General features: G+C 34.5%; 1 protein-coding gene across 6 annotated transcripts in view; it reads right to left on the bottom strand.

Annotated features, from left to right (window-relative positions):
* Positions 1-14,357, bottom strand: part of QSER1 (glutamine and serine rich 1) — a 63,353-nt gene that overhangs the window by 23,688 nt on the left and 25,308 nt on the right. For 5 of the 6 annotated variants that reach the window (XM_072969748.1, XM_031681061.2, XM_072969750.1 and 2 more), the window contains 3 exons: positions 10,699-10,811; positions 10,137-10,298; positions 4,087-7,782 (listed from right to left, as the gene is read on the bottom strand). In XM_072969748.1, coding sequence (XP_072825849.1) covers positions 4,087-7,782; positions 10,137-10,233 — 3,793 coding nt within the window. In that variant the 5' untranslated portion in view covers positions 10,234-10,298; positions 10,699-10,811. Of the gene's footprint in view, positions 1-4,086; positions 7,783-9,903; positions 10,027-10,136; positions 10,299-10,698; positions 10,812-14,357 lie in introns of those variants that run through there. The other variant, XM_072969752.1, reaches the window with a different exon arrangement.

Here is a 14,357-nt window from a genome sequence, read left to right as displayed (position 1 = left end):
AATAGATCTGGAGAAGCTGAAAATGTATATTGCAATCCCTATTACAACCAGGAAAAGAACAGAATACTTCATCAAAATAATCAGGGAGTGAGAGAGAAAAGATAGGAATAAAACAAGACCATGTACTGATGCTTATTGAAACTGAGTGATACATAAATTGGTTTAATTAAACACCAATCTTTGTAATTTTGTTTATGTTTGAAATTTCCATAATAAAAAGTTAAGGAAGTATTTTATAAAAATAATAACTTCCAAATTAATAGAAGGAAAAATGTATCAATACTGTATGATGCCCTTTATGAGAAGTTTCAAAATGAGCCAAACAAAAGTATAGGGATGCATACACAGGTAGTAAAATTACAAAAGAAAATCAGGGGAGTGATTACTATCCAAATCAGATCATGGTTAGTCCTCGAGAATATGAGTTGGATTTAACTTAACACTCACTTATTTTTGTACTTGCTTGCTTTCTAATGAGTAGCATTTAATATCACAGATTTCCTTCTTTGTCCTACCACTCTTGGCATATCCCACTGGTTCCAAAATACAATGCTCCACTGTCCTAAGTGGTTTGTCATTTCAGTTTTGGTTTCCTTTTAAAGCCATGAATTACTTAGAAGAAGTTATTTAAAAGTTTTAAAAAGAAAAACTTACCTTTATTTCTTTGTCCATTTTTTCTTTCTGCTATTCTTTCATGAAATTACTGCATTGTGGTCAGGGAATATTTCTTAACTAATTGTCTGCATTATTAAATTTATGGAAATTTTATGTGTGTGTTTTCCTTATGTGTATTTTATTTCATTATGTGAGTTATATTTCACAAGAAAAATGGCTCTGAAAGAAACAAAACAGATGTGGAAAACACACTAAAAATGCTAACAGTAATAAGATTAATATGGCAATATTAAAAATGGAAATGAGAAATTATATGTGAAAAAGAGATTTAATTATGATAAAAGGAAATTAAACTGTAGTACAATTTTATGCACCCAACTACATGGGCTCAAAACATCAAGTAAACAGTATAAGAAAAACAATAAAACATAGTTGAAAAATTTAACATACTTTTTTCAGGAATCAACAGATCAAGCAATCTAAAAACAAATAAGGATAGGGAGGATTAAAAAAATTTTTTTTATTAAAAATTTCAAAGATACACAAAAGTGTAGAATACAAACCCTCATATACCATAACCCAGTTGTAACAAACTGGAACATTTTGGTATATTTCTTTTATCTTTCTGTCACCCCTTTTATATTTGCTGGGATAACCTAAGATGAATTCTAGACCTGTCATTTACTTCCAACATATACATTAAAAAAAAAAACCTAATGTCTTAACCTAATGTTTGTTTATTACGTTAAACCAAAAAAGAAAAGAATTTGAACAATATTAAAAACAAAATCTATTAGCACTTGGCACTCATGGGATATTTATAAAAATTTATCATTTACCAAGCTACTAACAAAATTTTCATAAATTTCAAAATGCAGACATTATTTAAGCCACATTCCCTTGACCACAATATAACAAAGCCATAAAAATAAAATTTGTGGGATATAGCTAAAGCAGGACTTAGAAAGAAATTTGTAATATTAAATGCTTACAGCAGAAGAGAGGTCTCAAATTAAGAATTTAGGCTTCTACCATAAGAAACTACAAAAAAATAGAGCCAAATAAACCAAAATCAAGCAGAAAAGGAATTAACAAGAATAGCAGATATCAATGTCAACACAGGAGAAAAATTAATGAAACTAAAAGCTGGTCTTTTGAAGGGATCAATAAAATTAATACACTTCTACCCAGACGGACCTAGACGCAAAGAGAGAAGGGATAAATTACCAACATCAAGACTGTGAGAAGGGGAATCACTACAGAACCTACAGAAATTAAAAGGATAAGGAGGAAACACTAATAACAACTCTATACCCATAAATTTGACAACTTAATGAAATGGGCCAATTCCTTCAAAGATACAAAATACCAAAACACAGTCAAGAAGAAATAGACAAGTTGAATAGTTCTGTATCAAAGAAACTAAATTCATACTTTAAATTTCTCTGATAAAGACAAAGAAAGCTCTGGGTCCAGATGGTTTCACTATACACAAAAAATTTAACTTCAATCCATACCTCATATCTTATACAAAAAAAAAGGGGGGGGGATCCTAGACCTAAACGTAAAATGAACAACTTAAAAATTTCCAGAAGAAAACAGCAGAAAATTTTTATGACTGTGGGTTAGGCAAAGATTTCTTAGGATACAAAAAGCACAAATCATAAAAGGAATAATGGATAAATTAGATCTTGTTGCAATTTAAAACTCTGCCCTTCAGAAATATTTAAGGAATGTGGGAATTTAGATACGAGCACTAATCCCGCTGGGAGTAACTTCCACAAAGTGACTTTAAGATGGTCTTCAAAGATAACTAAGTGTCTGCCAGGCTAAAAAAAGAAATTGAGAAAAGTGCCTATGTAGAGAAAAACCTATTTAAAGAAGCACAACTGTCAAAGTAACTCACAGATCCAGGGAACAATGAGAAATTCAGTTGTCACAGAACAGGGCAAGTGGAAAGAATGGAGCAAGAGAGTGAAACATGGAAAGGGAGAATTCTTACACATGACTTTTAATTTTTTTCCCATGGAACACCAAGATGTATTTCAAAGCACAGAAGTAACAATTGGTTTTCCTTTTTTATAAAGGTAAATGTGATGACAATGTGGAGGATGGCCTGGTTAAGACACTGGTGGGAAGGTTTCTAATTAGAAGTCTGTTGCAGTAGTCAAAGCAAGAGATGATGAGTTCCTGCTGATGAGGAGGCAATGGGGATGGTAAAGGGAGAACTTCAAAGACCTATTAGTAAGGATCAGGCTGATGGTGATGATTATAAATTAAAATGAGATAACAGCAGTTGTCTGGAAGAAACTACTTTTAGATTCATGTTTTGGAACAGAGATTATAAAAGGTTTGTAAGGGGGAATATAACAGTAACTGCAAAACACTGAACTGGGGGGGAGAAAAGCGTAAAACCTTACTAGGATTAGCCACATCTGTAACATCTTTGACTCTAAACAATGATACTCCATTTTGCTAATTTCTCTACATAGCAAAGTGAGGATTCTTTAGAAATGGATTAGCAGACATTTATGCAAATAGATTATTTCGGATACCAGCTGTTTTATATCACTTTAGTAGTTAAAAAGGTAGTAGTCTCAAGTCCGGAGAGAAGCTGAAAAGTACATCACAAGGTTTAACTCATAAAGCACCACTCTATTTGTACAAAAGAGCTAGGCAGGAATACAGGTTCTAGAACCAGACAAACCTGAGATCAGATTCCAGCTCTGTCACTCACTAGTTGTATGGACCAGGGCAATTCATTTACTCTGTTATATCATCTGTATATTGGAGATAACAATGAACATTCACAACATTGCTAGTAGTTCCTGGCACAGAGATGGTAGCTATTTTACTGTTATAAATATATTTTTCTTAGCATGTTCTTTAAAATAGTAAATTTTATACTACTTGTCAATTGTTTACATAAAGCAGGGCTTCTCAAAACAGCTCCTCTAAATGTTCCCTTAACTACAAAGTAAAGTGAAACACATAACCAAAGACTTGGGCATACAGTCTGGAGCTGGCACAAAATTTTAAAAGTTTTAACTTAATCATGTTAATTTGCATGCTACACACAAAACAACCATATTAAATAGTAAAATGTGAATCTTTAGGTAAAACTGGCATACCAAGAAACTATGCCAGTTTATACAACAGGGACCTCAATACAATGTTTTATATTCATAAACCATCTCAAGATGTCTCAGATTAGAATAGTCCGGATAGTATACTATGCAAATTATGTTCCACATTGTAAAAAGCTGAGAAAAACCTCAACTACTCAACCTAAACCCAGAACTTTCCTACATGCAAAGAACATTTAAAATAAGTCTTCAAGATATCTAACCGTGCATTTTGTCCTAAAAATTTGCAGACCTGCTTCAAGCTAAGAAAGCTTAAAACCCAGTCTATAGGCAGAAAAATAATAGTGGAAAACCATAATTATGAATCTAAAATTTAAAACTGTACCTGTCTTCTTCTTTTTATCAGAAGCAGTATTTGAAGTATTTAAGGTAGTAGAGGCGCCTTTATCAACATCATGACTGCATACGCCAGGATCTTCTTCATCAGAAGAAAGTGAAGACAAATGATCCGAGTTTTTAAGTTCGTTATCAGCTTTTTCTGATGGACTATTACTCCCAGTTTCAGACACTAACGGTGCGGATGTTGCAGATGCAGCCTTTGGAAGTGGAGGGGGACAAAACGTACGAGCAATCTGGGTTCCTGGTCGTCTAGTCCTGTTAGGCATTCGTACAGCAAGAGTGGAAAACTGCTGCTTGGGCCCAGATTTCAGAAAATCTAAGAAAGAGGCAATAAATCCGGTTTTGACTTCTGGCTGTTTTTCCTCTACTTCTTTGATCTTCTGTCTCATTTTTTCTTGATGCTGATAACCATCATGGCAGCTTTCTGAGGAAGGGGGAGTATATGGCAAATATATATCTGTTCCCCTTGGATTCTGGCGTTTGCTTTGGGCAGGTCTTTTCAGCTGTTTCTGATTACTGTTGTCTTCCTCTTTAATTTGCCCTTTACCTTTAGTTTTTTTCTTCTGAAGGTTAAAATGCGTTACATCTTGGTTTTCCTCCTCAATCTTGACACTGATTGCCTCCCCAGGTTGGGCCATAGCCAACAGAGCAAGCGCACTCCTAGCCGGGTTCAGTGACACACTGCTGTCATCACCCCCTAAGGTGAATTCACTCTCTGATGTAGCACTATCTCCACTTATACTTCTACTACTAGAAAGAAACTCTTGATTTCTGTTATTATTTAATGTACTATCAACAGGAACTTCACTATCTTCTTCAGATTCACGATTGGTAGCAGATTGTTTCTTGAATGGGCCAGAATTTTGCTCCTGGACTTCATGACCTGGTCCAATCACCGGTGAAGTTACTTTAGATTTATTTTGACCAGGTGTTTCAATGTGCTGTTGATCGAGAGTCACCTTTGACTGAAGAGTAGGTACTGGTGAAAGGTTTACAGTAACTTGATTTCCATTTAAGGAAATATCATTTATATTCGGTGGCTTTCCTACTGTAGCTGCCATGGAGTTAAAATCTGAAGTCACATGCCCAACATCTAATGACTGCTGAAAATGAGATTTAGAATCACCATCTTCAACAGCAGGAATGGTTTCATTTGAAGATGACTTGGAAAAATCAGAAGGTGTAACCCCACAAGCTGCTGCTGTAGCTGCTAAGATATCATCTACATTTGATAAAATATTTCTTTCATCACTGAGAAGCATTGCCTCTGGGAAACATATTGATCCAAGAGAAACAAAATGATTCTTTGAATCATGTTGATTTGTCTCACTAAAATGGCTCTTTGTTGTTAGATGTTGTTGTAATGGTTTTGAAGATTCAGAGAGGTCCATTTTCATAATTTCAGAATTTTGAGGATGGAGCTGCTGTTGCTGAGAATTATCGCCATTGCTCTGAATAATATGACCGTCAATTTGAAGGAAAGGATGTATTATTTGTTGAGGACTCTGAACACGCTGTACTTGTAAAGATGCCTTTACTTGTCCTAAACCTGCCTGCAGTATTGACTGCTGAAGGATTTGTAAATCACAGGCAGAATCTAAAAGTACCTGTGTACTAGGAAGAGAAGCCTGATGGCCATGCCCTAAAGCATGATTTGGAATTTGAATCTGAGGTGAGGCATTAATTATTTGATCTTGATGCTCCTGGACCTTGGCTTCATGGACCTTCTGTATAAGAGAATGCTGCTGACTTAGGTCTTTAGTGTTCAACCTTATTTGTGGAGTTTGCATTAAATTAGTTGTCTTCTTAATATCAAGGGTTGCTGCATTATTGACTTGGCCAATTTGTTGGTTAAGTTGTGTCACTGAACCAACTACACTTTCTTCTTTTTTTGACCCTTGTAGAGCAATCCCAACTACTTGATCTTCAAGACGGGAATTACTTCTGATTACGCTCTGAGAATATCTGTCATCTGCCTTTGACACCTTATAAGCTGATTCTTGAACATTAATTTCCCCATCAGATAGACTTTGGGTTGATGATTCAAGAGATACTTGTTGCTGTAATACTTGTAACTCTTGCATTGGAAAATCATCCTCTTGCTTTGAAGATGTATACACATTTGAGTCAACTTTTCTTTCAGCATAAGACTTTGGATCAGGGGAAGGTATGTTATTCTGTAATGACTGACAATGAGTAGAGGATGCAAAGGTTGACTGGACAGCAGGCAAAAACTTCTGGGACTGGGGAGATGATGACCCTTGAGTCTGAGCATTTTGGGAAGAATGCATAGAAATATAGTTCTGAGTTGGGCTAGAATCCGGCAAATTCTGAGCCCGGGAGGCGGAAGAGTAAGAAAGAGAAGGGGCTGTTAATGTTAGGGACTGCCCTGAAGCATAGCTTTCTGAAGGACTAACAACTGACAAAACCTGTGACTGAGATGAATAACTAACCTGTGTCTGGCTAACTGGTGATAAACCCTGAGAGTGACCAGATGTATAACTCTGAGCCTGGCTAACTGCAGGCAGATCTCTTGTTTGAGCAGGGTAATTCTCATTTGTAACTGAAGATAGTATCTCTTGCTGATTAGAAGAATAATTAAGTGTCTGGTTTTCAGAAGTTATAGGCTGAGATGACTCAGAAAAAGTCAATGTTTTATATAAGGATGGCAACTTCTCAACTTTGCTGGACCTATAAACCTGTGAATGAACAATAGATGGCACATTATGTGGCTGTACTAAACCATAATTTTGGGACTGACTAACTGATAAAAGGCTTGGGAGCTGCGCTGTAGAATAAATTTGTGCTTGGCCCGATACTGCAGAACTCTGGTTGTGTAAAGGTTTGGAATAGCTTAGTGTTTGCACAGGAGGAATTATACTTTGAGGTTTGGGGGTCTTGGTTGACGTTAGTGGTTGTTTTGTAGAACAGCTTTTTACTTTTGTAGTAGGAGGAGGATACCCTGACGATGGAACTGCAGACGAATAGGACTGAGCAAGTTCCACGGAGACCTGGGGGGTCTTCTGCTGCAATCCTCCATTGCTCACCTGAGTAGAATCTCCAATAGGGCTACAGGATAAAGATGACTGCCTGCTTGTTTCCTGAAAATTAACCACACTTGCATTTGATAGATAACTGTGTAAGGAATGCTGTGAACCAGTCAGTTGTGCCTGAATAGACTGGCTACCTGAAGGCCGCTGATGGTGTTTGATAACACTACATTCTCGAAGAAGAGCTCTTTCAATGGAAGCAGTAGAACTAGCAAAGAGAGTTGAACCGTAGGCTTGAGGGGTTTGCTGGGCTCCCCCAAGTGCTGAAGGCAACAAACTAAACTGAGGTTGTAAAAGATGGGGTGCAGACTCTTGAGCTGAGCGATATGTTGAAGACTGAGGTGGTGTGCTGTTACTTAACGCAGAACTGCCCAGGCGCTCAAATGCCAAAGCGGTTGGAACAGTTCCCTGGGAAGTCTTGATTTGCAGCAAAGGGTCATGAGGATTTAAAATTCCATTTGATGTAGTGTTAAAAGTTGAATCCTGAAGCACCAAAGGTGAGGTGGTAGCAAAGTTTCTATTGCTGAAGGTGGTGGGATGCTGATAAGCAGACAGGGCAGAGGGTGGAAGTGTTCCAGTGGTTGGCAAAGGTCCAGTAACAAAGAGCTCAGTTGCTGCTGAGGAATGCATACCTATGAAAAGAAAACGTAACTACCTTTATGCAGTTACGGCACACTTACATTTGTTCTCATAGTACAGACCTATAGAACTTACATAACCTTCAACCCATCAAAATCTCTTTAAAACTGAAAAACCTGACAAATTAGTTCTGCATATAAATTTTGAAAATTACATTTCAAAATAGCTAGCTTTCATAAGGCAAAAATAAAATTACAAAGGTATCAGCTCATATTTATGACTCATATAAATATGAGCTTATATATAGTCAGATAAGATCATTTGAAAATTATAAAACCAGTAAAAATGCACATAATCTCTAGTGATTAATTTACCCTGGATCCCAATGCAAAATACCAATGGACAATGTTCATAACATAAAATCGAAACTAAACTGTCTACATCCCTTAACACAATTCTAAAAATAGTAAGTTAACACTACAAAGTTTCTTTTCTCAAAATAAATGCATTTAAAAAATTCCTTGCATTTTTTCTGTGAACCACTTTCAGTAACAGTAGAAGCATGCTTATCACAAAAAGCTGATCACAAATTAATAAAGTACTGTCAAGAAGAGATTGTTACATGAAAACGAATATATGTATGTATATATGACTGAAACATGCTGTGCACCAGAAACTGACACTTTGTAAACTGACTATACTTCAATAAAAAAGCTCACAGAATAAAAAATAAAAATAAAGACAATTATGCCTATTCCGCTCAAAAAAAAAAAAAAAAAGAGTAAGAGATTATTAACATTTCAGGACAGCATTCTAGCCACATACATCAAAAGCAAAAATGTGTACATCCTTGTGATCCAAAAGTTTCACTTCAAAAAATTTACCTAATGGAGATAAGGGGACACAAAGATTTATTCAAGATATTCATTAAAGTTATTGTGATTAACAGGTAGAAACAACCTAAATGTCCATCAACAGGAGACTGATTCAATAATTATGAAATATCCTAATAATACTGCTGCTATAAACACTGCTTAGGTGTTTATACAAAAAAAGTTTTGATATACAAAGATACCAAAGAAGAGTAAATACCAAACAGTTAACTCTTCTCTAAAAAGTGGGACCATAGCCAGGAACGATAGATCACTTTCCATTTGCACCTTTTTATTGTTTACCTATTTTTTGGTGAGTTTTCATTAAAAAATTCTTTTTCATTTTGGAAAAATGGAGAGGAAAAGATTCTCTGGTCCTTTCAAAAACATTCTTCTCTCGCTTCTTCCATTAAATGTCAGAAAAGTATTACCAGTAAAAGAACAGAAAATGTGTAGTTACTCTTGAAAGAATAAATAACACTTTAGAATTAATGTTTAAGATAATATAATCATAGAAACTGGAATAGAAAGTCTAATCAAATACACATAGTGTAAAATTTACTCCAGAAAGCAAAAAATAAAGCTATCATGGTTTAAAATATTCTTTAAAAATTAAATATATTATTTCACACTAAAACATTAATTATCTCCTTGAAGGCAAAAAAAATGTTTCTAAGACAGAGAAGCTCTATTAATGGAATGATTCACCAGAAAGATAAAATATTATTTCCTATAACAATTACTTAAAAATGTATTCTTTAAAATTAAATCTAAAAACAAAAAAACAAAAAACCTAACCTGTCATCCTACAAAAAATAAAAACATATACAAATAATTTGGGAGGGAATAGTTGAAAAATGAAATAAAAATAAAATAGGAAAGTGCATAATATAATATCAACTTGTAATGGCTTCTGTTAAATAATGACAATGTGTTCAGTTAAGGATAACTTTATAGAACTCTTATGATGGGATCCGGTCCAAGATTGTTTTTTCCTACCCAGCCTGAAGTCACTAAATAAATAAAATGTAATCTTTCACCAAACCCCCCTCAAAAGACAAATATGTGAGGTGATGGATGTGTTAACCAGATGGGGGGATTCTTTCACAGTGTAAATGTATATCAAATCACCACAATGTACACTTTAAATATCTTAGAATTTTATATCAATTATACTGCCATAAAGTTGAAATGAAAAAAGAAAAGAAATTTAGTCTTTGCTCCTCTCAAGTAAACAAGTAACTACTTAAATTGCCAGATTAAAAACTTTATATCTAGGATTTATCTTTAACAATTACCTACCTTCTTCAACTTGTTAGTTTTCATCAGAGTGCTAAAACCGAATTTCTGCTAGTAATAATTTCTTGAATTTTGTCCACCTTAAAATAGTGAAAAATTCCAGGTTTTAAAGTTCACTGGAAAATCAATAATTAATATCACTCTCAGCCATGCTACCATAATGACAAGACTGTAAAAAGTGAATGTTTATCAGTATTTTCACAGGACTTAAAAAAATTCTGAAAACAAAGAATCACCTGTCTGCCAGGATGGGGCCCTGAATTGTGGTAAAAGAGTAGTTCCTGACGAAGCAGCCTGGGCAGTTCGGGATTCAACAGCAGAGAGAAAATTCATCACTGAAGATTCTTTAGTGTTAGTGCTGGCACTGTTCACACTAGTATCAAATATTCCAGAAAGACCTACATTTGAAGATAAAATGTATCCCAAAGTAAAAATATATATTAACATAAAAATGATATTCCTGATTCTACTTTAAAAAAGGAACCTCTGAAATTTGAGGCCAAAAGTTCTACAACTCTAAACTATTTTGAATAGCAAATAAACATTAATTTGCTAAAGCATGGTTATAATTTAAAATCTACAAAGATACATGAAAAAAAGATCTTCCTACTAATTAATAATACAGATATTCCCCATCAGTAAAAAAACAAAGCTTATAATCTCATTTTCATTTTAACATTGCTCATGGCACTATTATGTCCCACACATTTTCAATAACCCAATGTGTGAAAATTGATTTTCCTTCTTATTCACTAAATGTACCCAGATTCATGGCGTTTTTCACAAGATAATTTTTACCGGTTGGCTGAGGTGTGGTAGCATATCCAGGAAGCTGATGAGAGGCTGCAAAAGTCTGTCTCTGAAGGAGATCTGTTTCAGAGTGTGAGGGATGTCCTTCTTCATAGCTTAGACTAGAGGAGAATAAAAATAAGTGACAAAAAACACAGCTCAACCCACATGATCAAAAAACTTCTAGGAGAGCAATTATCAAAAGCAGCATAAGTCTGACTGAATTCCTGACCTACAGATCAAGAGATCAAACACAGTCTGACAATACTCTCAATACAGGGAGAAAATACTGAAGATATACTAGGAAGAAAAATGATACATAGTATTTTTCTTAATTCAACTTTACCTCCAACAAAGTCCTTCTACTGGGAGAGGTTACATGGTACAGTAGGAAGAGCAATATCCTGGAAAACAGGAGAGCTGAATTCACTGTCCAAGCTCTACTACTGGCTTACCATGTGATTTCAGTAAGTGATTCAGTTTGTCAAACTAATTTCCTCACATGTGTGAATAAGGGACCTAGACAAGATCATCTCTAAGGCCCCTCTAATTCTAACGTTCCCTGGAATATCAGATAATTCAAATAAATTCATAATTAATACTATTTCTCAATAACTCTCCTGAGAAAATTTCAAGCTTATATATTTTGAGAGTAATTCAGAACAAGATGTTTTTCTCCCCTTTTTGAGTATTTTAAACCTACAGAAAAATTGAAACAGTACAATGAATAACCTATATATCTGTCACTTAAAATTCAACAATTGTTAACATTTTGTTGTATTTATCTTTATACACAGACATACATACGCTTTTCTTTTAAACTACTTGAAAATAACTTCCAGACATCATGAAACTGCATCCTTAAATAATCCATTTTTATTTCCTAGGATTAGGACATTCAGCTGTATAATCAAATATCATTACTAGACTTGAAAAAACTTAACATTAAGTCATTATAGCATGTAATACAAAGGTCATATTCCAATTTCTCCAATTGTTGCGAAAATGTTTGAGATTTTAAAGCTCTTTCTTTGTAGGATGGAGCAAAATTCAAGAATTGTATTTGGTTATGTATGTTTACATTTAGAACAGTGCCTCTACTCTGCCCCTAATCCTAGATTCTTTTTGCCTTATTTTCATGACACAGACTTTTTATTTTGAGGAATTCAAGTCAGCTGAATGTAGGCTATCCGAAATTCTGGATTTGTCTGATTTCTTCATCAGATTTACGTAAGTGATGTTTTATAACTTACTCCATTACATGAGGGCGCACATAATGTCAGTTTGTCTCATTATTGGTAATGCTAAAACTGAAGTAAAGGTACTATCTGTCAGGTCTCTCAATATCGTTATTTCTTCTCTTTGAAATTAGTATGCAACTGTGAGGTGTTATTTTTAAGACAGGGTAAGATCTTATCCCAAGAGCCAATGGTTTCAGACACCATGCATCCCAACCTTTATCTCAATGACCGCACTGCAGATTAGAAACAGCAGTTGTCTAATTACACCATTCTTTCAATATTTAAAAGTTATCATTGTTCTATAAAACAAAAATGAGGTTTTCCCTTTTCTCTTATCTATATATATACTTACATAGAATATATACGATATATACTTTTATATTTTAATATGTTTTTTTAATGTGTATACATTATACTTTAAAAATATATATCTTGTGGACACTTGATGTTCAGTTTGTCCCTTCCATCCTGTTTCCTTCTGACAGGTCCTCCAAGGTGCTCAGAAATCCTAACCTTCTAGCACAAAATGTTTCAGGTTCACCTTGTATTTTTACCCTGTACCAGACCTGAAATCAATCATTTCTACTAGGAACCCTTTTAGTGATGAATGTCATTTTCAAACCAAGAACAACTGGATGGCAGCTGTGTTCAATGCCTGAGGTGTCACTGCTTCTAGGCCCTTTCAATAGACAAAGTTTAAATACCTCTCTTTTGAAAAACATGAATTCATAATGAAACTCTAATTAAAATTCGTATAGTATTCCTCATTTTCCTCCATTTCACATGTGTATTTCCCTTTTCTACAGTCAGAATCCCAGTTCACAACTACATTAATGTTTGCTCATTGGCTCTATCCAAAAATACTGTAACATAACCTCTACCAAAAACAAAACTACCAAGTAAAGTTAAGTATTACTTCACAGTACTTTCTGTCTCAAGATCATATCCCACAAAGTATATACAGCTAGAAAATTGATTCAAGAATTAAGTAAATTATTTGTATAGCTATGTAATTAAATTAGACACAAGAGTTAGATTTTGTTTCAGTCTGAAGATTCAATTTTAGGATTAATTTAAAATCTATTTTAAACTGTATAAATTAATTATTAAGGTATAATTTACATATAATAAAGTACATCAGTTTTAGTGTACAGTTCAATATATACACATTTTTGGATAAACGTATACATCAGTACAACTACAATCACAACCAATTTGCAGAACATTTCCATCACAACAAAAGGCTTCTTATGCCCATTTGCAGTCTGTATCTTTTATCTCACCCTTGACCCCAAAAGCCTAATGTTAACTAAAATTTAGGCCTCCTTGTCCCAAAATTTCATATAAATGGAATCCTACAGTCTGCACTCCTTTGTGTCTGGCTTTTTTCCATTTCAGCATAATGTTTTTGAGATACACCCATGTTGTTGCATATCTTTAAGTGGTTCATTCCTCTTCATGGAATTATATGACTATATCACAATTTTGTTTATTCATTTACCTACAGTGAACATTTGGATTGGTTCTAGTTAGAGGCTACTATGAATAAACCTCCATGAACATTTGTATACAAGTGTTTTTTTGGGGGGAGGTGGTTAGGTTTTATTTATTTTTAATGGAGGTGCTGGGGTTTGAACCCAGGACCTTATGCAAGTCAGGCACTTGCTCTACCATTTGAGCTAAACCCTCCCCTTTGTATACAAGTCTTCTGTGGACATATGTTCCCATTTCTCTAAGTTAAACATCTAGTAGTGGAATTACTGGGTGATAAGGTAGGTGCAGGTACCATTTACATCAGTATCAGTAATTAACATTCCATTTTTGCTTTACATCCTTGTCACCACATGATCTTTTCAGTCTTCTAAATTTTAGCCATTCTAGGTAGGTAAAGTGGTATCCTGTGGTTTAATTTGCATCTCACTAATAAATAAACGATGAGGAGCAACTTTTCATGTGCTTATAGGCTATTCTTTTTGCTTCACTTGTGAAGTTTGTTCAAATTTTTTGCCCTTAGGAACAAAAAGTAGGTTGTTAGCAATCTTACTGGATTATGAGATTTTTTTATATATATACTGGATCCACTTTTTTTTGTCAGATATAAGTACTGTGAATGTGTTCTTCCAGGCTGATGGCTTGCCTTTTCATTTTCTAGTGTCTTTAAAGTTTTAATCAATTTTATTGTGGTAAGAGCACTTAACATGAGATCTATGCACTCAACAAAGTATCTGATACAATATTGTTAACTACGTGCACTATGTTGTAGAAGATCTGGTCATGCAAGATGAAGAACTTACTCATCTTGTGAAACTAAAACTTTTTATCTCCCCGTTTCCTTCTTCCCCCAGCCCTTGGCAATCACCACTCTATGCTTCTGAGTTTGAATAACACGGTTTTAATTTTTGATCAACCCGAATTATCACTATTTTT

This window comes from Vicugna pacos, chromosome 10 (assembly GCF_048564905.1).
Source record: "Vicugna pacos chromosome 10, VicPac4, whole genome shotgun sequence".
NCBI lineage: Eukaryota > Metazoa > Chordata > Mammalia > Artiodactyla > Camelidae > Vicugna > Vicugna pacos.
Note: the sequence above shows the minus strand (reverse complement) of the source record. Positions and strands in the feature narration are given on the sequence as shown.